Source organism: Peromyscus leucopus, chromosome 1, assembly GCF_004664715.2.
Source record: "Peromyscus leucopus breed LL Stock chromosome 1, UCI_PerLeu_2.1, whole genome shotgun sequence".
NCBI lineage: Eukaryota > Metazoa > Chordata > Mammalia > Rodentia > Cricetidae > Peromyscus > Peromyscus leucopus.
Window position 1 is genome coordinate 176,116,595 of NC_051063.1, and position 27,983 is coordinate 176,144,577.

The following is a 27,983-nucleotide window of genomic DNA, read 5'->3' on the forward strand; positions in this document are numbered from 1 at the left end:
AATTCTGTGAGTGTGAGCCCAGCCTGGTCTACGCACACCGAGTTCCAGGCTAGCCAGGGCTATACCTAGGGAGACTCAGACTCAGAGAGACGGAAGCGGGGAGAAGTCTCATGGCCTTTCAGGCCATTTCCTATCCTGCTCTTTCCTTAGTGGGCCTCATCCACGCTGAGACCTTGCTGCAGAATTCTGCCAGCGAGAGGCCGGAAACACAGACGTGGGGAAACTGGACTGACGCCCCAGCTCCTCCCCGCCCCGGCCCTGCTTGCTCACGTCAGTCTAAGCTGGGAAGAGAGAGGAGTGCGGGACTCCCACACACGCATTGCCTTCCCACCTTCCTTTGCCAGCCCTGCCCTCCGCCCTGCCCTCGGCCCTCCCTCCGCCCTGCCCTCGGCCCTCCCTCGGGATTTCTCAAACCTTCCTTTGGAGTCAGTGCTGCTAGCAGGCTCGGCAGCTGCAGCAGGACCTCCCGGGTCACAGATGGGACGGATGGACGGACGGCGTCACACACACACACACACACACACACACACACACACACACACACACACACACACCCAGAAATGGAGCATGTGTCTACAGGTTTGTGACTCTCAGAGTTAGAGTTGTGTGTTTGAGGACACACGTAGCTTTGGGAGCAAATAAATTCCCAGCATGCTTCGTATTCCAGGGCAGCTAAATTCTGCACAACTCAGCACTTTGCACACTTTTTGCCCAGTTTCTTTGTGTTTTTATGAGACTCCAAAAGTTTTTGATCTGCAAGGTAATGGATATTGCCATATTTGAAATTGAAAGCTGAGAAATATATTTTAAAAGAGACAAATAAATCAGGCTGGAAGCTAGCAAGGTCCGGGTCAGACAGGGCTACAAAGATCCTCTGTCAAAAAAAAAAAAAAAAAAAAGCCAAGTGGTGGTGGCGCATGCCTTTAATCCCAGCACTCGGGAGGCAGAGGCAGGCGGGTCTCTGTGAGTTCGAGGCCAGGCTCGTCTAAAGTGTGAATTGCAGGACAGGCTTTAAAACTACACAGAGAAACCCTGTCTGGAAAAATAAATAAATAAATAAATAAATAAATAAATAAATAAATAAATAACAGAAAGAAAAAGAACAAGAGAGGGAGGGAGGGAGGAACGAAGAGAAGCTGGGCAGAGTGGTGCATACATTTAATCCCACCACTCGGGAGGCAGAGGCAGGCAGAATTCTGTGAGTTCAGGCCAGCCTGGGCTACAGAGTGAGTTCCGGGCCAGCCAAAGCTATGTGTGTGTGGCTTAGTGTAATTAGAATCCACCTAGTGGCGTTGGCTGTGGCATACCTCAGTGGTAGAGGTTTGCCTAGAATCCTCCAGTGAATACAGGGGGATACGGTTCAATGGGAGGGGGAGGGGCTATCGTGGGGGAGGCGCTAAATTCCATCCCCAGCACCACAGGAATAGTGGTGTGTGTGTGTGTGTGTCTCGGGGGTGGGGGGGTGTATCCCAGTTACAAGTTAAGAGAGATAAAGATGGTTAAGATAAACCTGGGGAGAATGTATTCTACTTTTTCCCAAGATAGGGGCTAGAACCTAGGACCTGGTGCATGTTGGTCAAGTTCTCTACCGCTGAGCCATGCCCACCCCACCCCCAGCAGTGGGAAAATGTATTTCCAAATACCAAAAACTTCAGTGAGAGCAGTGGCATTGTTTTCCACTTTCACATCTTGCTAATGGTCTATTCACAGGAAGACCCTGGGGCTGCGTGAGAAGAAAAAATCAAGTATGGGCTCCGGACCCCCCCTCCCCAAGACCAAGTCCTCAGCACCAAGGCGATTTGCCCCAGAGGGGACAGAGGAAAGGCACAGGGGACAAAGACAGGAGGTAGGGGATGAGGGAGAGGGGGAAGGGAACAGGGGAGAGGGGCAGGGGCATTTGTCCCGGAAGGGGGCAAAAGGCCGGCCTCTGGATGGAGAGGAGACAGCCGAGTCACATCGGAAAAATGGCGGTTTATTAAAGGTACAAGAGGAAACCCGTGTTAGGATGAGGTTTTCGTTTTATTAATTTGGTTGGTTTGGTTTGGTTTTTGGGGTTTTGAGACAGGGTTTCACTGTGTAGTCCTGGAACTCTCTCTGTAGACCAGGCTGGCCTCGAACTCAGAGGCATTTTTTTAATCGGGCATGTTAATTAGGGCAGCCAAAGGGGGCTTCTGATTGCTGGGCTCCAACACTTTGATAGTTGGACCTTGGTCAGCCTCAGGAGGAGGAAGGGGCCAAATAAGGGACTAGGCCTTGGTGTCCAGCTTTGGGAATGTGATCTGTTTTTAGCAAGGCACAGGGAATGGGGAGAAGGGCAAGGCCTGCCAGAGCTGCGTGCTCCAGTGGACTGGTGTTCGGTCACTGTGTTTCCTGTGATCTAAGGAGGCAGCCTGGACAAAACTCCACCGGTGGCCCAGCGAGATGGCTCAGTCAGCGGAAAGGACTTGAGTACAAGCCCTCTCGTTGGCCGCTCTGTCTAGGGTCTTAGGTGACAGCGAGGTTGTGAACCGTCGAGTTACTGATGAGGTCTGTGTGTGTTTGTGCTTGACCATAAGCTGCCTAGGGGATGGCCTAGCTCGGTTGGTAGAGCGCTTGCCTAGCATGCGCCAAGCCCTGGGTTCAATCCCCGGCACTGAAAACCCAAGCATGGTGGTGGCACTCACCTGCCATCTACACCAGTGGAAAGTGGAAACAAGAGAATGAGAAGTTCAAGGTGATGACCTCAGCTACATAATAAGTTCGAGGCCAGCCTGGATGTCTTGGTTAGTTGTTGTTGTTGTTGTTTTTCCAACTTGACACAAGCCAGGGTCATCTGGGAGGAGGGAACTTCAATTAAGAAAATGCTTCCATTGGATTGGCCTGTCGGCAAGTCTCTGTGATCATTTTCTTAATTAATGATTGATGTGGGAATTCCCAGCCCACTGTGGGCGGTGTTACCACTAGGCAGACGGTCCTGGCCTGTGTAAGAAAGCAGGCTGCGCTGGGCGGTGGTGGCATGCACGCCTTTAATCCCAGCACTCGGGAGGCAGAGGCAGGCAGATCTCTGTGAGTTCGAGGCCAGCCTGGGCTACAGAGCCAGTTCCAGGAAAGGCGCAAAGCTACACAGAGAAACCCTGTCTCGGAAAACGGGAAAAAGAAAAAAAAGAAAAAAAAAGAAGAAGAAGAAGAAGAAGAAGAAGAAGAAGAAGAAGAAGAAGAAGAAGAAAGAAAGAAAGAAAGAAAGAAAGAAAGAAAGAAAGAAAGAAAGAAAGAAAGAAAGAAAGAAAGAAAGAAAGAAAGGAAAAGAAAAAAGACTGCACAAGCCAGAGAGAGCAAGCCAGTAAGCAGTGCTCCTCCACGGTCTCTGCTTCAGTTCCTGCCCCTCGGTTCCTGCCCTGACTTCTCTTCATAATGTGTTACAACTATAATCTGAAATAAACTCTTTCCTTCCTGTCTTAGTGTTTCCTATTGCTTCAATGAAACATTGTTCGTTGTTGCACTGTGTAAATAACTCAATATCCAATGCCTGGGATCCACCCACAATCTTCTGGGCTCCTCCATGGGGCCTTGGCCACTTCTCCAGCTCCGCCCTCTGCAGCACACACAGCTTGCCTGTCGTCTAGGTTCCAGCTGGCTCCACTCCACTGCTGCTACTGTTCTTGGTGGCCATCCCATGGTACTGGCATCCCCAAAATGCTGGGGTCGTCTATGGCAACCTGGCTGCACTTTCACCCATAGGCTCTCTTCATGGTGCCAAGCTTCAGCTTCTCTGCACTGACCCCTTCTTTCCTGGGTCTTCATCTGCCACTGAGGCTGCACCTTCACCATTGGCCTCTCCTGGCCTCTCCCAGTGCCAAGCCTCAGCTGCTCTCCATGACCCCTTCAGGCCTTCAAAACCAGTACCAAGTTCAGCTGCCAACATGAGGTACAACCTTGGCAGCCTCTGGAACACATGTTCTTCCAGGAAACACTGCTTCTCTCTCTCTCTCTCTCTCTCTCTCTCTCTCTCTCTCTCTCTCTCTCTCTCTCTCTCTCTCTCTCTCTCTCTCTCTCTCTCTCTCTCTCTCTCTCTCTCTCTCTCTTGGTTTTGGGTTTTTGAGACAGGGTTTCTCTGTGTAGCCCTGGCTGTCCTGGAACTCACTCTGTATACCAGGCTGGCCTCAAACTCACTGATATCTTCCTGCTTCTGCTTCCTGAGTGTTGGGATTAAAGGCGTGCGCCACCGCCCAGCACCTTTGACGTTCTTGTCTTCCGAGCTCTTATAGAGCAGGTCACTGAGGTCTCAACACTCAATGGCTTTTCTTGCACAAAGTTCCAAAGTCCTTCCACAATCCCCCCAAAAACAGCATGTGTCAGGGCAGTGGCAGCAATACCCTGCTCCCTAGTACCAACTCGGCTTAGTTAGGGTTTCTGTTGCTGTGATAAAACACCATGACCAAAGTAACTCGCGAGGAAAGGGTTTATTTGGCTTACACTTCCACATGACTGTTCATCACTGAAGGACTCAAGACAGGAACTCAAGCAGGGCAGGAACCTGGAGGCAGGAGCTGATGCAGAGGCCATGGAGGGGAGCTGTTTACTGGCTTGCTTCCCCTGGCTGCTCATCCTGCTTTCTTATAGAACCAGGACCAGCAGCCCAGGAATGGCACCACCCACAGTGGGCTGGGCCCTCCCCCATCAATCATTAATTAAGAAATGTCCTATGGCCAAGTGTTTTTATTTTAATGTACATTGGTGTGAGAGTGTCAGATCCCCTAGAACTGGAGTTACAGACAGTTGTGGCCTGCCATGTGGGTGCTGGGAATTGAACTCAAGACCTCCAGAAAAGCAGCAAGTGCTCTTAACCGCTGAGCCATCTCTCCAGCCCCCTACCGCCAGGTCTTATGGAGGCGTCTTCTCAATTGAGGTTCCCTCCTTTCAGACGACTCCAGCTTGTGTCAAGTTGATGTAAAACCATCCAACAGCCCCTCCCCAAGTTACTTTTGGTTGTGGTGTTTATGACAATACAGAGAACAACCTGAGGCATTGGGCTACCTTTATTTTTTTTTTCTTTTGGTGTTTCGAGACAGGGTTTCTCTGTGTAGTTTTGGTGCCTGTCCTGGAACTCACTCTGTAGCCCAGGCCGGCCTCGAACTCACAGAGATCCGCCTGGCTCTGCCTCCTGAGTGCTGAACCACCACCGCCCGCCTGGGCTACCTCTTGAGGCTGGCATGTCACCTTCCTGGGGCCACAGAGCCAACGTGCCTTTAGACATATTAGTTAGGGTCTCTGTTGCTGTGGTGAAACACTCTGACCAGAAGTGACTTGGGGAGGAAAGGGTTTATTCTGCTCACACTTGCATATCACTGTTCGTCATTGGAGAGGCCAGGACAGGAACCCAAACAGGGCACGCTCAAGGCACCTGATGTTCTGGGGGTGTTCAGAGCTGAGAGATGGTGTAGGGTGGCCTGTGGGAGGCAGGAGGCCCTGGGTTGAACACCCAGGTCCCTGCCCTGGGTGGCGGGATTACAACAGCCCCTCCATTTCCATTGATTACTTGATTTGGTTATTTTATATGAATTCGGCTTTAAGAAGGGAGGAAGAAGAGGAAGAGGAGGATGGGGAGGGAGAGGCGCAGAGTGGACCCACCCTCTCGGCAAGATGCTTATTAATGCAACAGCATGGTGGAGGTCTTAAGATTCAGACCCCGCCCCCAGACAAAGCAAAGGGCCTTCTTTTTATGTATTTACCTATTGACAGTTTTTCTTCTTTTTTCTTTCTTTTTTTTTTCTGTTGTTTTGTTTGTTTTTGAGACAGGCTTTCTCTGTGTAGCCCTGGCCGTCCTGGAACTCACTCTGTAGACCAGGCTGGCCTCGAACTCGGGAAATCTGCCTGCCTCTGCCTCCTTGAGTGCTGGGATTAAAGGCTCTTGCCAACACCGCCTGTCTTGGCTAAACACTCTTAATCACAAAATAAAATTAACACAGATGTGGTGTCCCAGCACTCTGGGGCAGGGGCAGGCGGATCACTGTGAGTTCGAGGCCAGCCTGGTTTTCAGAGTGAGCTCTAGGACAGCCAGGGCTACATAAAGTAAGGGAGTAAGGCTTGATTAATGTGTGACTGTTAAAGCTGAGCGGGGTGGGTGGGGCGTGGGTGGGGTGGGTGGGGGGTAGCAAGATGGCTCAGTGAGTAAAAACACTTGCTACCAAACCTGACGACCTGAGTTCAATCCCCAGGGCCGATATGGTTGCAGGAGAGACCTCCTCTCACAGCTTGTCCTCTGGCCTCCACATGCCGCCGTAGCGTGCATGAATAAATAAATCAATGTAATAAGCAAATGTTTGTAAAGTGGTGGGGGCTGGAGAGGTGGCTCAGTGTTTCAGAGCGAGTTCCCAGGACCCACGTTGAGAGATTCGTAACCCTCTGTAACTTTAGGTCCCAAGGATCTAACACCTTCTTCTGGACTCTTCCAGCACCTTCACACACACACACACACACACACACACACACACACTCACTCACACACACACACACACACACACTCACTCACACACACACACACACTCACACACACTTGAACTCACAATGTCGACTCTGTCTCCTGTGTTGGGGTTAAAGGTACACAGCACCAGCACCGAGCTTGGCCGTCTTTTTATTTATGTTTTTTAAGTAATACGTGGCGGTGCATGCCTGTAATCTCAGCACTTGGGAGAAGGAGTCACGAGGATCGAGAGCTCCAGGCCAGCCTGGGTTACATGAGACCCTGTCCCAAATAAATAAGCAAGTAAACAAACAAATAAAACTAAATTAAGATGTGACTGTAAGACTCGGCTGTAGTGGGGTGCTTCTGAGCTCAGGCAGGGAGCCCGGGTCTGTTCATGTCCTCCCTCTGTTTAGGCCTAGTCACCTGGGAGGCCTGGTGATTTCCAGAGTGCTCTACCGCTGAGCTGAACCCCCAGCATTGAGTTCATGCTTTCTTCTTTCTTTGTCTTCTGTTTACATTTTGTGACTGTGCATTTGGGGGGGGGGGTGCACAGGCCATGACACACCTGTAGAGGTCAGAGGGCAGTCTCCTAGGATGCGCCTTCCCTTCCTACCTTGTTTGAGACGGTCCCTTGCTGTATAACCAGGCTAGGCCCCCGGCTCCCAGGAATCTCTCGCTGTGCCCCTTCCGAGTGCTGGGATCGTAGAAATAGACCCCCGCCTTTGACGTTATGCGAATTCTGGGCATCGGAACTCAGGTCCTCACGGTGCTGTGGCAAGCTCTGCCCACTGCGCCGTTCTCCCAGCCCAGCTGCTCTTTATTTTATTTTAATGTTTGAGACAGGGTCTCACTCTGAATCCCAAACTGGGTCGGACTGGAACTCATTTCGTAGCCCAGGCTTGCCTCCGATTTGTGCAATCCTCCTGCCTCATTGTCCCAAATGCTGGGATTAACGAATGAGTGCCACCTCACCCCACTGACCCTGTTCTCATTTATGAAGTTAGGCGCCCACAGGTTGGGGTTCTAGTCCCAATGGGGAGCCACAGAGACAAGATGGGGGGTGGGGGTGCAGGGCTGGACTGTTGAGTTCCCTTAACAACTAAGACGTGGGTGGAAGAAGGGGTTAGGTGCCCGCCAAGTCCTGCCCTGAATGGAGGAGACTGGCATCCTGGAATTTTCTCCTGGGAAGGGAGATCGTCAAAGGCCTAGATGTAGGTCTCTCGAGAGGACACGGACGTCTGAGCGTCCATTCCTACTGAACCAGATTGCCCCCAGGGTCCCCAGGGGCTGCTGAGGGGCTCCATCCTTGGAGGATGGCGATCGTGGTGGAGTTCCAGGGTGGAGAGGCTTGACACTCGACCTGCCTGACGCGGTCGGTCGTAGGGTGAGACAACTCAGACACCGCGGGCTGCGGACACCAGGATGGGAACGATCCAGCAGGCAGAGGCGCACGGGCCGGCGCTGGGCGGGGCCTCCGTGGGCGGGGCGAACACAAGCACCGCCCCTCGCCGCCGCTGTCCGTGGTCTCCAAGTCTGCGAGGCCGCCGTGGGCGCCGAGAGCCCGGAGCCCTAGCCCGCGCGCCCCAGGGTCTATGGAGCTGCCCCTCCACGCCACCCGGCCGGCCCCACGCCGCGCCCCGAGCCCACCCCGCGGCCAGGTAACCCGGTCGGGAGCCCTGTGGGTGCGCGACGCCTGAAGGCTTGGCGGGAGGGAATGGGGACCCCTGGGTCCTGCCGGAATGTGGGGCCCAGACACTGGTGACCCGGAGGCCACGGCATCAGGACGTCTGTACCGGCGGGATCCAGAGAGTGGTGGGTGGTTGTTGGGGTCCTGGTCACACAGGTTCAGGGCACTAGACGTCAACGCGTTTTGGGGAGGCTTGGGGGCCACCTGGATGCTGGGGACATGAGCGGCCTGGACACCTAATCGTGAAGAGGAAAGAGCCAGTTGGACACGTCCCTGGTTCTAGGGGATCTGGATTCCAGAACACCTGGGTCCCGAGTGTCGCGTCCATCCTGGAGTCACAGTGGCCCGCGGTGTCATGGGCCAGGGTCTCACGCCCTGGTCTTTAGGGAGGAAGTTGTGGGTTGGAAATATTTAGCAACCGGGTCAGGTGGCGCCACCCCAGGGGGTTGAACGCTGCCTGGGCAGGATTTGGGGTGGGGTCCCTCTGTCCTCCCGGCCTCCTTAGCCCAGGCTAGGAAATGGGGGCAGCTGCAGACCTGGGGAGTGGGACCCTGGGGGGTGGCTTTGGGGGACGGATCCCTGGGGTGTTGGGAAGCTTTGGGGGGAGGGATGGAGCCCGGAGCGTCGGGGCCCTGGCGAGGCTCCCGCCCCGAGCGCAGCTTGGGCATGCTTGGCACGCAGCGCGCGGGCCGGTCCGATCCGTATGCGCGCCGCGTGCGCCCATTGGTATGCGGGAGCCGGCCCGGCGCGGGCGTGAGGCGGGCGCGCTGGCGGGCCGCGCGGGGGAGGCGGCGGCGGGGCACGTCCTCACCCGGAGCGCCAGGGTGGGAAGCGCGGCCTCCCGGCAGGGGGAAACTGAGGCACGCGGCCAAGGCCGGTCTTGGCTGGACCCTTGGGGACCAGCACGCACCTCACTCTCCCTAGACATTCTTCCCCCCAGGGAACTGAGCCGCGCCTGCGACTCCTTCGCGCCTGAATTCTCGAGGCCCCGCCGAGATGGCGACCCCCTATCCCAGAGGCAGCGGCCGAGGTGAAGTCAAGTGCGGGGGAGGCCGTGGAGCCAGTGTCCCCTGGGACTTCCTGCCCGGGCTAATGGTCAAGGCCCCGCCAGGACCCTGGTGAGCAAATGTAATGCCCCTGACCGTGGCCTTGCCCCCGAAGGCGTGCTGGGGGTCGGGGGGACTTCACAGCCTTCCGGGTGAGAATTCATACTCAGGTCAGTGCCCTGACCCTGCGCCTAGACTTTGTCACCCTCGCCTACTCCGGAGTTCGGTTTTCTAGTCCCCCCGCCCCGCTCCGAATTCACCCCCCCGACATTGTCAGGCGAGGGAGAAGGCTCTGTCCGCAGCCCAGCCCGGTGGCCTGACATCCCAACACGCTGAAACCGGAGCAGGAGGCTCGCCAGTTCAAGGCCAGCCTGGGCAAAATAGAGAGACGTCTCCAAAAAGCAAAAACAAGAGCCGGGCGTGGTTGCGCATGCCTTTAATCTCCGTACTCCCAGGGCAGAGGCAAGGAAATCTCTATAAAATTCAAGGCCAGCCTGGTCTACCCAGTGAGACCCCAGTCTCAACATAAAAATAGAAAAGAAAAAAAATGCCAGAGGGATGTAGCTTAGTGGTAAAGTGCTGGAGACCCTGGGTTCAGTCCCTACTACCATAAATATAATAATAATAGTAGTAATAATAATAATAATTGTTGTTGTTATTATTATTAAATAAATAAAGGCTCTGTCCCCAAGCCAGCAGGGGTGTAGAATTGACACTCAGGTCTGTCCCACCTCCTGAAGCGCGGGGACCGTGCGCCCAGGGCCCTCACTGACGCCTCCTCCACGCCGCCTGCCCAGCCTGCAGGCGCAGCGCAAAGAGAAGTCCCGCAACGCGGCGCGCTGGCGGCGCGGGAAGGAAAATCTAGAGTTCTTCGAACTGGCCAAGCTGCTCCCTCTGCCCGGTGCCATCTCCAGCCAGCTGGACAAGGCGTCCATCGTGCGTCTCAGTGTCACTTACCTCCGCTTGCGTCGCTTCGCCGCGCTGGGGGCGCCGCCCTGGGGGTTGCGGGCCGTCGGGCCTCCAGCCGGCCTCGGTGAGTGCGCATGCGCATGCTGCCAAGTCCTCCCCTGCCACCCCACCCCAGCCTTGGGGACAGGACTGAGAAAGCCAGGCCGCCCTGGCCCAGTTCCTGGAGAGTCCACCAGACCCTTTGTGGGTTCCTAACTAGTGACTTAGGTTCGCTAAGGGACAAAAAGTTTGAGATTTTTATAAACTTTTGACCTAAGTCGGAACCTGGCAACAATCCAATCACTAGGTTATTATTATTGTTGTCTTTTTTTTTTTTTTTTTTTTTTTTAATGAGACAGGGTCTTACTATGTAGCCCCGGCTAGCCTGGAACTCACTCTGTAGACCAGGCTGGCTTATAGAGATCCACCTTGCTTCTGCCTGCTTCTGCTGGAATTAAAGGTGTGCACCATGACTCAGGCCTGAGTCTTTCAGACAGTGCCTCCGGTAGGCTGGCCTGGCCTCAGATTTGATATGTAGTAGAGGCTAGCCCCGAATTTAGGATCCACCTGCCTCTGTTTCCTCAATGCTGGGAATACAGCAAAGGCTATTAATGTTATTAGGGGAGATGAACCATTATTGTCACAAAAGACGTCTCCTCCTGTGCCCAGGGCCTCCACTCAACCGGTAAGGAGGCTCTCCCGACCTGTGGAGCTCCAGGGCACACTGGAACTCTGGGGGCTGAATTCCCCATTTGCCATGAGGAGGTTCCCCTCGGTGGCATAGCTGTCCCTCTGCCCCCAGCTCTGCAGTCTTAGGTAGGTGGCTCCCCCTTTCTGTGTTGCATTTTTTTTTTTTAAATGGGAGTGGCCATCCGAATTGCCCGGTTCAGACTGACCAGAAACTAACACGCATCGGCAAGGCCCCTGGACTCCCGGCAAAGGGCAAACCAGCCTTCGGAACCGGCTTGAGTCACCTTGGTGCTGATCCAGTCAACCTCACGAGTGAGACCATTGCGAGGGCCCAGGACCTAACACACTCTCCCCTGCCCTGGTGTGGTGTTGGTGGCTTATTCTCCCGGTGCTCCTGAGGCTGAAGCAGGAGGGTCACCATGAGTATGAGGCCAGTCGAGGCTACAAACCAAAAACATGGCATTTTCATCCCCGCCCTCGGGAGGCAAAGGCGGGCAGATCTCTGTGGGTTTGGGTCCAGCCTGCTCTTCATAGTGAGTACTAAGGTCAACCTGGGCTACATGAGCTCCTGATGAATAGAAAGGGGGGGATGTTGTGGAAAGTCCCTCCCTGCCTTGGAGATGCAGATGTGACATCATAGGGGAAAATTATAATCTATAATGTGTAGAAAGGTAGACTACGGAAGACATCAACATAGAGATGAAGATCTCTCATTTTTCTTACTTCCCACCTCGGGCTACTGATACATAGAAGTATTAGATTTCCGTCCTTCTATTTTACATATCTGTCCTTGCTCAGTTGTTACGACAGGGCAGTGAAGGCGTTCTCTGGGGTCACAGGTGAAGAAGCCCCTCCACCTAAAGACTAGGTGTCCTCAGGGTGGGGTTGGAGAAGGCTCCCATTCCCTTCCTACCCTAGTGCCCAGGGAGGAGGTGGGGGGAGAGAAAATAGCATTGATTAAGCCCCGCAATAAATCACCATTTAAATTTAAATAATCCGGCTTCCCAGGCGGTAATTAGGGGAATTGACTGGTGCTGAGAGAATGCCGCATTAGGGAGGCTGATTACTGTCATTACCCGCGAACAACATGTGCGCCGGCGGCGGGGGATAAACATCTTGTCTATTGTCCTGGAGCCCCGGGGAGGGAGAGGGGGTGCTGAGAGAGCCCTGCCGGTGTCCAGCCCCCCAGTACTTGGAGGGGCACTGGGAGGCTCCAAAGGAGAGGGCTCACTCTGGTCACAGCTCCCTGCCCGTTTCCTGGCGACTTGAACAATGCCCACCTGTGCGTGGGAACTAACTAGTCCAGGCAGCGTGCGTGCGTGCGTGCGTGCGTGCGTGGGTGGCTCCACATCCTAACTCAAGGCAACGAAATCCAAAACCACAGGCCTCTGCCAATCTGCACCCGAATTAGCTCTCTGAAGACATCTTAGACACGGGAAGCCCTCTGTGACTCCATTGTGTAGCCCTGGGAAACTGACGCCCAGGGAGATGTTTGCCCAAAGTCACACAGAGGGGACATGGTGGCTACTTGGTTCGTTTTCTATAAGAGTTTTGTGTTTGTTTGCTCTATTTTGTTTTGTTTGGTTAGGTTTCTGAGACTGGGATTTCTCTGTAGCCCTGACTGTCCTGGAACTCATTCTGTAGACCAGGCTGGCCTTGAACTCAGAGATCTGCCTGCCTCTGCCCCGTCCCGCCCCCACCCCCGAGTGCTGGGATTAAAGGTGTGCACCACCACTGCCTGGTGAAAGTTTGTATCTTCTGTGTGAGGGTGTTTTGCCTATGTGCATCTCTGTACACCACCCGTACCAGGTGTCCCCGGAGGCCAGAAGGGGGCACTAGGTCCCCTGAAATTGGTGTTACACAGTTTCAAACTGCCATGCAGATGCGGGGAATTGAACCTGGGTCTTCTGGAAAAGCAGCCAGTGCTCTTAACCACTGAGCCATCCCTTTCCCCTTTTCTTTCTCTTCCCAGGTCTCTGTTTAAAGTTTTTATTTATTTGATGCGCATGTATGTATGTCAGGGGTGCACATATATGGAGGTCCAATGACAGCTTGCGGATGTGTGAGTTCTCTCTTCCCACCGTGTGGGTCCCTGGGAACAAACTCAGGTTGTCAGGCTTAATGACAAATGCTGGTGCCTGCTGAGCCAGCTCACCAGATGTGGCTGACAGGGTCTCACTAAGTAGCCCTGGCTGGCCCGGAACTCCATATATGAACCAGGTGGCCTTGAACTCAGAGATCTACCTACCTCTCTCTCCAGACTGCAGGGACTAAAGATGTGGGCTACCAGTCCTGGGCTTATTTTTACTGGTTTTTATTATTATTATTATTAGTAGTAGTAGTAGTAGTAGTAGTAGTAGTATTAAAAATGTATGTGATGCCCAGGTGATGGTGCACGCCTTTAATCCCAGCACTTGAGAATGCAGAGGCAGGCAAATCTCTGTGAGTTTGAAGCCAGCCTGGTCTACAGAGCAAGCTCCAAGACAGAGACCCTGTTTCAAAAAACCAAAACATGCCGGGCGATGGTGGCGCACGCCTTTAATCCCAGCACTCAGGAGGCAGAGGCAGGCGGATCTCTGTGAGTTCGAGGCCAGCCTGGTCTCCAAAGCGAGATCCAGGAAAGGCGCAAAGCTACACAGAGAAACCCTGTCTCGAAAAACCAAAAAAAAAAAAACCCAAAACGAAAAAGTATATATATATGTTTATACCTACAAATGTGCACTGTGTGTGTAAGTGCTGGAAGAGGCCAGAGGGTGGTGGGTCCCCGCAGCTGAAGTGACAGGTGGCTGTGAGCCACCCAAGCTGGGTGCTGGGGACCAGACTTGAGTCCTTTGTAAGAGCAGTATGTGTTTTTGGGGGGGTTTGTTTGTTTGGTTTGGTTTTTGAGATGGAGTTTCTCTGTATCCCTGGCTGTCCTGGAACTCTCTCTATAGACCAGGTTGGCCTCGAACTCACAGACATCCTCCTGCCTCTGCCTCCCACATGCTGGAATTAAAGGTGTGCACTATCTCTGCCCAGCTTTTATTTATTTATTTATTCATTCATTCATTTATTTTGGTTTTTGTGTTCTTAATTGCTGAGCCATCTCTCGCGTGCGTGTGTGAGTTTGTGTGTGTGTGTGTGTGTGTGTGTGTGTGTGTGTGTGTGTAGGTCAGGACAACCCAGGCGTCAATCCTTGCCTCCCTCCCTTTCTGAGATAGGATTTGCTGCTCAGTGCTGCGTAGGCCGGGCTAGCTGGCCCAAGGGTTCCCAGGGAGTCTCCATCTCTCATCTCCAAGTTGGAGTGGGGAACTACAGGTGCTCACTACCATGTCCAGCTTCACGTGGGTTCTGGGGGTTCAAACTCAGGTCTCCACACTCATGGAGCAAATGCTTTACCCACTGAACCATCTCCCCAGGCCTCTCCCGGCAGCATCGTTCACAAGCTAAAACAGTGTGTGTGGGGGGGGGGGAGGCAGGAAAGGCTCAATAAACAGTAGCTGAGTGCAGCGACTACCGGTCCACAGGTAGGATGCAACTTCAGGAGGAAGTGACCACTAAGCTTTGTTTTGGGTTTTTTGTTTTGTTTTGTTTTCACTCTGTAGCTCAGGCTGGCCTCGAACTCACAGAGATCCGCCTGCCTCTGCCTCCCGAGTGCTGGGATTAAAGGCATGCGCCACCACCGCCCAGCCGCGACCACTAAGCTTGAAGGAATGAGGGAGGCAGCTGTGAGAAGGGCCAGGCAGAGAGCAGGGCAGGGGCGAAGGGCCTGAGACAGGCGAGAACCAGAAGAAAGCAGTGAGGGGTGGGGCGGACTGAGAAAGGGGGCGGGGAAAGCGGATGGTGACGGCGGGAGGCAGAGAGAAGAAACTCCCGGGAGTGATCTAGACTGGCACGGTACCCTGGCACACTTTACGGTGATGTATTAGTCACCCACTGCATACCCGGCTGTGGCCCTGGAGACCTCTGATGTACCGAACCCATTTCACCCTCTCTCTAGACCCATTTTACAGGCAGAGTCGATGAAACTCTCAGAACTGCACACAGAGCTGCTCAGGGCAGGGCTGGTGGGTGGAGCTTAGTTGGTAGAGCATTTGCCTAGCATGCTGGAGGCTCTGGGTTCCAACCCAGCGTTGCGCAATGCAGGCCTGTAATCCCAGTACCCCGAAAGTGGGGGCAGGAAGATCTGGAGTTCAAGGTCATCTTTGGATACAGACTGAGCTCTAGGCTAGCCTGGGCTACATAACACAGGAAGGAGAGACAGAGACAGAGACAGAGAGGCAGAGACAGAGAGGCAGAGAGAGAGGTAATTCCCAGAGCAAGTTGCGGTCTCCCTGGGAGTCAGTGGAGCCCTCTGAGGACAGACACTTGAAGGATGGGACACCCCTTTCCCACTCCCCAGCGTCATGCAGACCTAGCCCTTCATCCTTAATGACCCAGGACAGGAGACCTGTAGAAGGGGAAAGGAGAGGACCCCCTGAAATTGGTAGGGGTCTTAACTGTCCTCCCTTTCCCGAGCCTACCCTCTCTCTGCCCGTGGGTCCCCCACTTCCTTTCTCCCCCCATCCATCTCAGTCCTCCACCGCCCCCCGAGGTGTAGGCTGACAAATGTTTATTAAATGAAGAAGAATTATTAAGTGAATGAGTGATTTCAGGGGATTTGGACTTCGGGAGGGGCAGATGGGAAGGTGGGAGACACTTGTTGAACTGGGGGATGGACAGGGGGCTGTGGGCGGGCGGAGTGGAGAGCTGTCGGGTTGGGGGAGGCAGAAACTGGGGGGGCACACCCCGGGGATCCTTGTGACAGGAGATGGGCCCTGTGCACAGAGTGGGGGGGACAGCAAGTCCCCAGGCTCTCCCCCCTGCGCACCCCCATCCCAGCGTGCCCATTAATGACGTTAATTGCAGCAGCTCGGTCTGACCCGGGCTGATCCTCGGAGAGGGAAAATGAAGGAATTAGCAAAAATGACAGGGGAAAATTGCCACAATTAGCAGGCGGCATTGTTCCTGCCTGTCACGGGGCTGCCTGGAGCTTGGGTCTCGGGAGGGGTCCCCATCACCCCCTACACGTATTGTTCCTAGAGGTTCAGATGAGGAAGCAGAGGAACAGCGGTCAGATTTGGGGGGCCCTGGACTAGGGCAGCCTGGGGTAGACTCTGACTGACTTGGGGGAGTCCCGAGGAGCAGGGGTGACATAACAATCCCACCTTTATTTACTCTGTTTCTCCGCCACGCTGGCTGGATGCTTGGCAGCTTAGGAGCTCAGACCCCTGCAGCAAACCCACTGAGAGAGGAAACTGAGGCACAAAGAGGCGGTGACTCCAGGTCCTCCGCCTAACAGAGGGAAGGACCCTGACAGTGTCCCCAGAGTGCTCAGATCCACCTTGGGTGGGGTGAGAGTCTCTTCTGCAGCAATACAGTCCTTTGGGTGGCGTCCAGGACTGCTGTGTCTCTGCCAACCACCAACACGAGGTCTCGGACCCCAGTTCTCCTGACTAAGGGGAAGGGCCTGGGTCATCCAGCCTATGTCTTAGTGGCCATCTGTCTCGGAATTTATGTCTCTTTGAAATTCTAAGTTCCTCCTTCTCTTTGAATGTGTCTTTATCTCAGCATATCTCCAAAAGTTACCCTCTTTTATGCCATGGTCTACTATATAAAAATATCAGCAGGAGATGTAACTCAGCAGCAGCACCCCTGCCTAGAATCCCCCAGTGAGGGGCTAGGGGTGTGGTTCAGTGGTAGAGCCCCTGCCTAGAATCCCCCAGTGAGGGGCTGGGGTGTGGCTCAGTGGTGGAGCCCCTGCCTAGAATCCCCCAGTGAGGGGCTGGGGCGTGGCTCAGTAGTAGAGTCCCTGCCTAGAATCCCCCAGTGAGGGGCTGGGGTGTGGCTCAGTGGTAGAGTCCCTGCCTAGAATCCCCCAGTGAGGGGCTGGGGTGTGGCTCAGTGGTAGAGACCCTGCCTAACCCGTGCAAGGCTCTGGCTTCAGTCCACAGCACTGAAAGGAAGAAAGTAAGTAAAAACACAGTACTCCAGCCTGGAGGAGCATCCTTGTACATCAACTTTTCAGGAAGCTATGGCAGGGGAATGGCAAATATGAGTCAAACATGGGTTGTTTATTGAGACTCTGTCTCAAACAAACTAAAAAATGTTATGCAAAATTTATCCAGGGTAAAATTAGCTGTTCGTTTGTTGTTGTATACTTACGTTGTTTATTTATATGTGCATATGTACGTGAGCAGGATGCAGCACACACATGGAGGTCAGAGGACAATTTGTGAGGGTCTAAGTCTCATTCACTCACACAGGTCCTGGGGATCAAGCTCAGATCTTCAAGCTTGATAGCCCATCCTTACCCACTAAGCCTTTTCAACAATCTTTAAAACTTTTCATTGATTTATTTATTCTTAAGGGTGTGGGTGTTTACCTGCATACATGTCTGTGCACCACCTGTGTGCAATGCCCACAGAGGCCAGAAGAGGGCATCAGATCCCCCGAGACTGGAGTTACAGAGGGTTGTGAGCCGCCACGGAATGGAACCTGGGTCCTCGGCAAGAGCAGTTTGTGAGTGCTCTTAACCACTGGACCATCTACACACACACACACACACACACACACACACACACACACGCTCAATTTGTTAGACCTGGTTTCACTCTGTACTCTGGCCGGTCTGGAACTTGCTGTGTAGACACGGCTGTTTTAGAGTGTCAAAATCAGCACCATTTACTGCAAGGGACAGTTGTAAGACCATCATCACCTATATCACTTCATTTCTTCACTCCCAGAGGATTCCCACAGCCGTGGAGCAGCCACCTCCCCAGCACTGCCAACCACAGGCCTGCTTTCTATTGCCATGGGTTTGCCAGTTCCGGACATTTCACAGACATGGGATCAAACACATTGTGGCCTTTTGTGCCTGTTTGTTTTCATAGTTTCGGGTTTCGTAACGTTGCATCACATACCAAAGCTTCGTTCCTTTTCATGGCTAGATAATATTCCTCTGAATGGATGTACCACATTTGTTTATCTATTCTGTGGAGGATAGATGTGTGGGGTGTTTTTGCTTTTGTTTTTGTTTTTGTTTAGGCAGTGTGTAATGCTACTCTCTGTGTGTGCATACAGCATATCTCACAATACCTATTTTCAGTTCATTGGGTTGTGAAGGAATGGCCAGAGGCTAACATAATAATTCTTTTTAGTTGTTAAAGAATCACCAAACTCTTTTCTTCAGCTGATACCCTAGTTTACATTCCACCCTGTGGTGTGAGAGAATCCAATTTCTCTACCCACACTTACTCTTTTGCGTTTGTCTTTTGTTGTTGCTTTTCAGTGCAGAGGATTGAACCCAGGGGCATGAGAATGCTAGACTCTACCACTGAGCCACACCCCAGCCCCTCACTGGGGGATTCTAGGCAGGGGCTCTACCACTGAGCTACACCCCCAGCCCCTCACTCGGGGATTCTGGCAGATGCTCTACCACTAAGGGATGCTGCTTGGCCTCTTTTTATTTTTTGAGATGGTATCTCATTATGTATCCCAGGCAGGCCTTGTGTTCTTGAATCCCCTGCCTCAGACTGCCCAGGTAGGTAGAATTACAGGCCTTCACCACCAGGCCAGTCGGCCTTGGCTTGCGTCTTCATTGGACCTGGCTTCAGGGCCCGGTGAGGACTGGCTGCGGTTTTCTGGTCATTCCTGCGTCACCTGCACTGCCTGGACAGTACAGGGCCTGGGAATAGCACTACTCAAGGACCTTTTTGGTGTGCAAAAGAATGAGGGGGCGAAGCTGGTGGCGGTGGTGGCGCACGCCTTTAATCCCAGCTCTCAGGAGGCAGAGGCAGGTGGATCTCTGTGAGTTCGAGGCCAGCCTGGTCTACAGAGTGAGTTCCAGGAAAGGCACAAAGCTATACAGAGAAACCCTGCCTTGTAAGAAGAAGAAGGAAAAAAAAGAGTGAACAAATCCCTCTTTTTGCTTTCTGTCACTCATCTTGATCTCTCTGTCCCGTCCACCTCTGTCCTGTAAGGAACAACCATCTGTGAACTCGTTCTCTCTAGTGGCTGGGGGGTTAAGACTGACTGGGTCCCTAACGGCTGGGCTGCCCGGAACGCAATGAGCCAGACCAACAAACAGGCCCTGACTTTCCTCTTCCCTCTGTCCCCAGCCCCAGGCCGCCGAGGCCCTGTGGCTCTGGTCTCTGAAGTCTTCGAGCAACACCTGGGCGGACACATCCTTCAGGTGAGGTCCCGTCCCAGCCCGCTGCTCCGTGCTGCCACCTGGTGGTCACTTCTGGGGATGGCACCCATCTTCCCGCGTCTGTCTCCTGGGGAGCGCGGGGACTAAGGTCCCTTGTTTCTGTCCCTTCCCGGGGACCACGGAAGTCCCCCATCTCCAGACGGAGACTCAGATTTCAGGAGCCTCGGGCCCTTCTTACACCCGCTCCGTTTCTCTCAACTCTAGTCCCTGGATGGCTTCGTGTTCGCCTTGAACCAGGAAGGAAAATTTCTCTACATCTCAGAGACAGTGTCCATCTATCTGGGTCTCTCACAGGTAGGAACCCCGCAGTGGGCCGACACCTTCACTGCCTGGCCTATGCATGTCCTTGCTCTCTGCTGGTGCCACTAACCCCAACATGAAAAACAGACAGCCCTCAAAGCACCCCGAGACATGCTGGAGAGGCTCAAGGCAGGACCACAAATTCAAAGCCAGCCAGGGAAACTTCATAAGACCTTGTCTCAAAGTTAAAAATTGGTCTGGAGATGTAGTTCTGTGCTGGAATTCTTGCCTAGAATCCCCAGTGAGGAGCTGAGCTCAGTGCCGTTGTGGCTCAAAGGTATAATCGCTAGTGTAGCATTCTGGAGGTTCTGGGATCCAAACCACTGCAGCTGGATTGCAGCCTGGTTGATAGAATGCTTGCCTGGCATTCACAAAGCCCTGGGTCAGACTCCTTACATGGAATAAACCGGACGTGGTGGAGAGGCATAAACCTATGCATTAAATTCCAGCATCCCGGAGGTGGAGCAGGAGGATGAGAAATTCCAGGCCAGTTTAGGTTACATAAGATACTGTGTCAAAAAAAAAAAAAAATAACACTTCCAGCCGGGCGGTGGTAGCGCACGCCTTTAGTCTCAGCACTTCAGAGGCAGAGGCAGGCAGATCTCTAAATTTGAGGCCAACCTGGTCTACATAATGAATTCCAGGACAGCCAGAGCTACAAAGCGAGACGCTGTCTCAAAACAAACAAACAAACAAAAAAGCCACCTCTCCCTTCCCTCCCTAATTTAAAAAGGCGGGAAACTTCTAAAGAAAAACACAAGGCTGGTGCGAAGTGCCCAGGCTAAACCCAGACCCTGCTCGTGCGCTCACGCACTCCTGCATTCCCCTCCATCACCGGCAGGTGGAGCTGACGGGCAGCAGTGTCTTCGACTACATCCATCCCGGGGACCACTCGGAGGTGTTGGAGCAACTGGGGCTGCGGTCCGCGACCCACGGACCCCCCACGCCGCCCTCCGTGTCCTCCTCTTCCTCCTCCTCGTCCTCCTCCTCGCTGGTGGACACCCCCGAGATTGGTAATTTCTAGGAACCCCCTTCTTGCCAATGAATGAAGCCTGAGGGCAGATCCTGGTGTTTGTGCTTAACATACCAGGAAGCAAGATTTTGTAAAAACGGATTTAGCCCACTTGAGGCTGTGACAATGGGCTGTCCAAACTTTCCTGCTTCCCCAAAATGTCCAAGGTCCACCAAGATTTGAGCTTGCTGGATGGAGGTGGGAATAAGGCCGCGAGACTTATTTTTTTAGACCGTGTCTTTAAAAATTGCACTGGGGCCGGGCGGTGGTGGCGCAGTCTTTAATCCCAGCACTCGGGAGGCAGAGGCAGGCGGGTCTCTGTGAGTTCGAGGCCAGCCTGGTTTATAGAGTGAGTTCCAGGACAGGCACCAAAACTACACAGAGAAACCGTGTCTTGAAAAGCAAGCAAACAAAAAAATTGCATTGGATCCTAACCCCATCTCCACAAGCCAGGAGGGATGGCCTCCAAAACCCTGGCACAGCACAGAGAGGTCAAATTAATTGCCCCAAGTCACACAGCTATTCCAGAGTCCTTTGCTTTTTAGCTCTCTCTCTCTCTCTCTCTCTCTCTCTCTCTCTCTCTCTCTCTCTCTCTCTCTTCTTTCCCTCCCACTATGTGGGTCCCAGATATCACACATTTACCCACTGAGCCCTCTTGCCAGTGAAGCCCCTAATTTCCTCCTTGGGTGGAAATTTCCACTCTCATGGCAGACTGAAAGTTGAGTGGACATTGAGGACCTGTGAGAATTACTGAGCTGGGTTTGGGTAACACCCTAAATGAGCCGTCCACAGATCCACAGTGTGAGGAGCTTAGAGAGACTTTTTGTTTGTTTGTTTTTTGTTTTGTTTTCTTTTGTTTTCGAGACAGGGTTTCTCTGTGTAGCTTTGCACTTTTCCTGGGACTCACTTGGTAGCCCAGGCTGGCCTCGAACTCACAGAGATCCGCCTGACTCTGCCTCCCGAGTGCTGGGATGAAAGGCGTGCGCCACCACCACCCGGCTGAGACGTCTCTTATATGCTGGGGACTAAGAAAGGCTACTGACCAGTTTGGGAGAGACAGGAAGATACGATCATTCTTCCTGATATGATCTTAACATTGGCCAAATATGGGGGTGTGTGTGAGGACGATGACTCTGAAGCCATCTCGGGACGAGGTGGGAGAACAAAGCTGTACTTTTGAAGTTTCTTCGGGGCAGAAGAGATCACACACTACAAGGAAGCAGGCTTAGTTACTACATGACCGAGGTAAGACAGTGCAATACTGGACTCAGGCTGTGTGGCAGGGGTCACTCACGCTCTAGGTGGGGCGTGGCTCACGTGTGGCCTGGAAGGAGTGACTCCCGTTAGGCTGTGTGGACCCTTGGGCGTCGGGGGGGGGAGGGGGGGGCTGGATATGTTCATGCCTTGCTCAGGACCCTCTGCATGGGCCAGGACTTTTCAAGCTGTGGGTCACAATCCCTTTGCAGGGTGCGTTGGATGACCCTTTCACAGATATTTGTGATTCATAACAGTAGCAAAAGTATGGTTATGGAGTAGCAATGGAAATAATTCTAAGGTTGGGGGTCACCACAACATGAGGAACTGTACTAAAGGGTCGCAGCGTTAGGAAGGTTGAGAAGCACTGGTCTGGGGCCTGATTAGCTAGAGGATCAGACAGGTCCTCTAACATGTGAGTAAGAGGATCGTGTGGGTGTGAGCATTTTTGTAATGCCACCCTCCTTGGGTGCACAGTCCAGTGTGGGAGGGACACTAACCTGTCCCCAGGTGGGGACAACTGGCCAGACAGAGCCCAGAGCAGGTGGCGGCTCCAGCCCCGGGTCAGACCTGACACCCGGGGGATAGACCTGAGAGATGCCTCTCTTCTCAAGGCGCTAGAGAACTGTGGTGGGTTCTGAGCAGGAAAGAGGGTCTCGTCTGATCTTAGACCTGGCTGCCCCGTGGAGGGGAGATCATTTTATCAGTGTACCTGTGCAATCATTACATGTCTCTGAGTGGCTGGGGTGGTCACTGTGCCAGCACACTGTGGGGCTGGTTCTGAGGTGACGGGAGCCTTCGAAACTCTACAATGGAACCCTCCTGCTCTGCCCTAGAAGCCAGCCCCACGGAGGCGTCCCCTGCTTTCCGGGTCCAGGAGCGTTCTTTCTTCGTCCGCATGAAGTCCACCCTCACCAAGCGGGGCCTAAATGTCAAAGCCTCAGGTTACAAGGTGGGTGGGAGCTGTCTTTCTCCCTCCTGCCTGCCAGCTACGCCCCATCCCGGGTTACAGAGCGACAGACGAAGACAGAAACGGGGAAACACTCAAGGCCTCCCCTGGGCCAAGGGACCTGTGGTTATCAGGTGGAACTGGGCAGCGCCTTGGCTTGGCTGTGGTCCTCCTGCCTCGGCAATCCCACCTGGCACTTCCCTGGTCCCTCCCCCCCCATCCCTGCTGATTCTGCCTGGCCATCTCCAGCTAAGCCCTGCTGGATCCCATCCGCCTCCCCCAGGTCATTCACGTGACGGGGCGCCTGCGCTCCCGAGCCCTGGGTCTCGTGGCGCTTGGACACACGCTGCCCCCTGCCCCGCTGGCTGAGCTGCCTCTGCACGGACACATGATTGTCTTCCGCCTCAGCCTGGGCCTCACCATCCTAGCTTGTGAGAGCAGGTACCGGGGTAGGGGTGGGAGGGAGGGTGGGTCCACTGGAAAGGTGGGGATATGTGGGATTCGGGCTGGGGCAGCGGGGGATCACGGGAGGAGGAAGAGCACGCGAGGCACAGGGGTGCCTGGGAGAAGGGAGGGTGGGCCTGGCTCCACTGCTGTCCCATCCATCACGTGCCCTTTCCTTCACCTCCGTTAGTACTGTGCCCATTTTACAGAGGGAAACCGAGAGGCCAAGGGCTGTATTGCCAGGGCGTAGACCCTGGCAGACACTGAAGCCAACTCTGCCGTGCCCTACACCACCCAGGGTCTCCAACTCCTTCCCTCCCGCCCCCCCCCCGCTTTCTCTTTTCTGTCTCCCCCAGAGTTAGCGACCACATGGACATGGGACCCTCGGAGCTGGTGGGACGCAGCTGCTACCAGTTTGTCCACGGACAGGATGCAGCCAGGATCCGTCAAAGCCATCTGGACCGTGAGACACACTTCTGTACCCTCTCCCCGCCCACCTCCCACCACAAAGACCTCAATGCCCCTGCTGCCCTGCTTCCTGGAAGTCCTTCTCCAGGGCTGACCGCAGTCTCGGCGTGTACTGCAGCTCCTGGGGCTCTGTTTGGAATAGAAAAGCACCAAAGAGCTTGAGCAATGACTTATGGGAGGGGCAGTAAGTGGGGTCTGAGGGGGTCTCTGACCGATGCTGGGGTACCACCGGGTCTCTGACTTTCTCTGTACCTTTCTCTGTCTCTCTCGATCCCCCCCACTCTTGCTGCCTCTGCCTATCTCCTGCCCACCTGTCTTGGCCCTGCCCACCCACCCCCCATCCTCCCCACCCTCCCCGCCCCTCTGGGCTCTCCGCTCCCTTGGGATGGACCCAGTGCTGGACAAAGGTCAGGTGGTGACTGGTTACTACCGTTGGCTGCAGCGTGCGGGGGGCTTCGTGTGGCTGCAGTCTGTGGCCACTGTGGCCGGGAACGGGAAGAGTGCCGGGGAGCATCACGTGCTGTGGGTCAGTCACGTGCTCAGGTGAGAGGTGGCCCCGAGCGGGCAGCCGCTCCCCACCCCAGCCAGGGCCCCTCCAGGGAGGGCTCTGTAGGCCTGAAGGGGAATGAACCCGAGAGGAAAAGCCCAGGCAAGGAATGGCCCCACTCGGAGGGCAGAGGGGAGTCACTGTGGGGAGGAGACATACCTGGGATGCAGGCAGGCTCTCAGAGAAGGCTCACGGAGGTCTACCTCAGGCTGAAGGTGCGGGTTTGACTCTAGGGCACCGGGGAGCGGCGGCAGGTTCTATCCAGGGAGAACCAGAGCGGTGCAATACACACATGCATTTCCCGCAGAGGGCCCGGAGCAGATGAAGCCTCAGTCTACAGCCCTGCCTGCCCGGGGGAGGAAAGAGGGGGTCTGGGGCTGGAGCAGGGGCAGGAGAAAAAAGGTTGTAAACAGTGGCAGGGCATTTTGTCTTGGGGGCACTGGGGAGGTTTTGTGTCTGGGGGGGGATCACAGGCGAATCTGCACTTTTGGAAGAGCTGACTGGGGAAAAATAGGAACTGGAGAACAAGAGAAGAGGAGGCTGGGGAATGGTTTAATAAGTGCCAGGAAGTCGGGGGGGGGGGCGGGTGGCGGTGCACGACTTTAATTCCAGCACTTGGGAGCAGAGGCAGGTGGATCTGAGTTCGAGGCCAGCCTGGTCTACAGAGTGAGTTCCAGGACAGCCAGGGCTACACAGAGAAACCTTGAGTGGAAAAACAAAACAAAACAAAGAGCCAGGAGAGGAGGGAGCGCCACCTGCCCCTTTGGATCCTAGAAGGGAACAGATTTAGAAGGAAGAGACTAAGATGACCATGACATGCTTAAAGGACCCCCAGGTAATATCAGGTGGCAGACAGTGATACAGGTTTGCCCATAGGAAGGAAAGCACAGCTGAGTTAGAATGTATTTTGGAGCTGGGCCTGATCCTCTGATCCCAGCCAGTGGAAAGACTAACAAAGGAAACTGAAAGTTCAAGGCCAGCTTGGGAAATTTGAGGAGATCCTGTCTCAATAAGTAGAATGCTCAACAGTACAGCCCCTGCCTAGAATCCCCCAGTGAGGGGCTAGGGGTGTGGCTCAGTGGTAGAGCCCCTGCCTAGAATCCCCCAGTGAGGGGCTGGGGTGTGACTCAGTGGTAGAGCCCCTGCCTAGAATCCCCCAGTGAGGGGCTGGGGTGTGGCTCAGTGGTAGAGCCCCTGCCTAGAATCCCCCAGTGAGGGGCTGGGGTGTGGCTCAGTGGTGGAGCCCCTGCCTAGAATCCCCCAGTGAGGGGCTGGGGGTGTGGCTCAACAGTAGAGCCCCAGCACACTGGAGACTTTGGGTTTAAGTGTGTGTGTGTGTGTGTGTGTGTGTGTGTGTGTGTGTGTGTGTGTGTAACTAACATGGAGTTAATAGGTCTGATAGAAAATTTTAAGTGCTCAGGGTAGTATCAGCAAATTCCATGCCAGGAATGTCGATACTCACTGCTGTCCCAAGACTTCTGGTGTTCAGTCCCACTCACTGTCTTGTCCCCAGCCATGCCGAAGAGGGCCAAACACCCCTGGATGCCTTCCAGCTTCCAGCCATTGTATCTCATGAGGATCCATCCAGCCCAGGGCCAGAGCCCACAGGTAAATTAACCCCTCCCCACCTCTGCACCCAGGAAACACTAAGGGACCCATTGTGGAAGGCACTCAACATATATGGCTATTTACATTAACAGTGGCGTTAAATGTCCTTGGGGCTGGGGACAGATGCAATAGATAAAGTGCTTGCTGGACAGCTTAATGGTTTGAGTTTAGTTCCTCGTAAAGAAGAGCCAGGTACAGAGACACTTCTGCAGTCCCAGTGCTTGGGAAGTGGAGCACTCGGGAGGCAGAGGCAGGAGGATCTCTGTGAGTTCGAGGCCAGCCTGGTCTACAGAGCGAGATCCAGGACAGGTGCAAAGCTACACAGAGAAACCCTGTCTCAAACAAACAAACAATAACAACCAAAACACAACCAAGCAGGGCATGATGGCGCACGCTTTTAATCCCAGCATTCAGGAGGCAGAAGCAGGCAGATCTCTGAGTTCAAGGCCACTCTGGTCTACATACAGCCAGGGCTACACAGAGAAACCCTGTCTTGAAAAAAACCAACCCTTCACCCCACCTCAAAATTAAATGTCTTCATCCTCAAATTTACCCATCATATTTCAAATAGTCAGTAGCAACATGTGGCCATTGGCTGTCTCTCAGGACAACACAGATGAAACATGTCTGGTACTATTTAAAATTCTATGGCTGTGGGGAAGGGGTTCTGGAGAGCTCTATAATCTTCAGAGGTCTAGCTGGGACTTCTCAGTCCCGTCTTTATTGGCATGTCAGGGATAGATGGGTCTTAGCTTCGCTGTAGAAGGTGTCTGGGGTTCCTCCCTTCACTTATGATAAACATATCTCCTGGTCCAGCTGTTTGCCTGAGGGGGGCGGGAACCACTGGGGATGTGAACTGCAGCCTCGCCACACTGTGCCCCACACTGCAAGATCAAGGGCTGGGGACATGCATTCCTTCAGAAGCCTCCTTCAAGGTTGGAGCGATGGACTGAAGGACTATGCCAGCTACTGGGGAGGCTGAGGCAGGGAGATGCCAAGTTCAAGGCTAGCCTGGACAACTTAGCAAGACAATGTCTGAAAGAGTAAAGAGGCCTGAGGGTACAATGCTTGCTGTGTACACATAAAGACATGAGCTTGGCCCAGGCGGTGGTGGCACACACTTAATCTCAGCTTTCGGGAGGCAGAGGCAGGCAGATCTCTGTGAGTTCCAGGACAGCCTGGTCTACACAGAGAAACCAAAAAGAAAAGAAAACCAACTCTACAAAGCTGTTCTCTGACCTGGACAGCACCCACATGATGGCATGTACGCCACCCCATCATGCACACGCTCATAATAATAGTGATACAGGAAGACCACCAATGTTAACATCTCGCTTCCATACCCTCACCCATCCCCGAAAAGTAAAAAGAAGGCTTAGAATCTGCTTCAACAGTAGAAGGCCTGTGGACAATCCATCACTGAGGGGCTGGGGGTGTGGCTCAGTGGTAGAGGCCCTGCCTAGAATCCCCCAGTGAGGGGCTGGGGTGTGGCTCAGTGGTAGAGCCCCTGCCTAGAATCCCCCAGTGAGGGGCTGGGGTGTGGCTCAGTGGTAGAGCCCCTGCCTAGAATCCCCCAGTGAGGGGCTGGGGTGTGGCTCAGTGGTAGAGCCCCTGCCTAGAATCCCCCAGTGAGGGGCTGGGGTGTGGCTCAGTGGTAGAGCTCTGCACAGAATAAAAATAAAGTATCTTCTCCAGAGGAGGAGCCTCCAGTTGACCCGAAGCAGGCTGCCCCTGTGGACCAGGACAAGGACAAGGACCCTCAGGCCGGAGGCAAAGGCATCAAAGTGGAGCCCGGCCGGAAGGAAGGCAGAAGCTCCGAGGACAGCGGAGAGGAGGAACTCTCGGATCCGCCGGCCGCACCTCGGCCAGAATTCACTTCTGTCATCCGGGCGGGGGCCCTGAAGCATGATCCAGTACTGCCGTGGGGCCTGGCCACTCCTGGGGACCCCTCACCGGCTCTCCTTCATGCAGGCTTCCTGCCACCGGTGGTGCGGGGCCTGTGTACGCCGGGCACCATCCGCTACGGCCCCGCAGAGCTGAGCCTGATGTATCCACATCTGCACAGGCTGGGCCCAGGTCCCACACTCCCAGAGGCCTTTTACCCTACGCTGGGCCTGCCCTATCCAGGGCCCACGGGTACTAGGGTTCAGCGGAAGGGAGACTGAGGAGAAGCCGAACCTGGGGCATAAATCAAGGCCTGGAGTTCTCCTTGAGAATTAAACACCACTCCCTGAGAGGTTCCATCCCCAGGGACCCTGCATGACTGCTTCTTGTCCCTTTAAATTATTTATTTATGTTTGTTTGTTTGGGGGGGGGCGGGGGGGGAGCGCGTGTGTGGTACCGCGTGGGAATTAGCTC

General features: G+C 54.1%; 1 protein-coding gene across 1 annotated transcript; it reads left to right on the forward strand.

The window, feature by feature from the left end:
* The first annotated feature begins 8,956 nt into the window (after positions 1 to 8,956).
* On the forward strand, positions 8,957 to 27,884 carry Npas1 (neuronal PAS domain protein 1). The gene is made up of 11 exons (XM_028854942.2): positions 8,957 to 9,247; positions 9,973 to 10,208; positions 18,952 to 19,025; positions 19,248 to 19,337; positions 20,185 to 20,356; positions 22,446 to 22,561; positions 22,842 to 22,999; positions 23,359 to 23,465; positions 23,866 to 24,013; positions 25,531 to 25,625; positions 27,321 to 27,884. Exons 1-11 carry the CDS (start codon positions 9,126 to 9,128, stop codon positions 27,788 to 27,790), a joined length of 1,788 nt encoding a protein of 595 aa, XP_028710775.1. The 5' UTR covers positions 8,957 to 9,125; the 3' UTR covers positions 27,791 to 27,884.
* Positions 27,885 to 27,983: the final 99 nt, after the last annotated feature.

Excerpts from the sequence above, each read along its gene's own strand:
- Npas1 (XM_028854942.2), top strand. The coding sequence starts at position 9,126 with ATGGCGACCCCCTATCCCAGAGGCAGCGGCCGAGGTGAAGTCAAGTGC. Across the intron at positions 9,248-9,972 it reads AAGGCCCCGCCAGGACCCTG|CCTGCAGGCGCAGCGCAAAG; the intron begins GTGAGCAAATGT and ends CCGCCTGCCCAG. Across the intron at positions 24,014-25,530 it reads TGGGTCAGTCACGTGCTCAG|CCATGCCGAAGAGGGCCAAA; the intron begins GTGAGAGGTGGC and ends TCTTGTCCCCAG.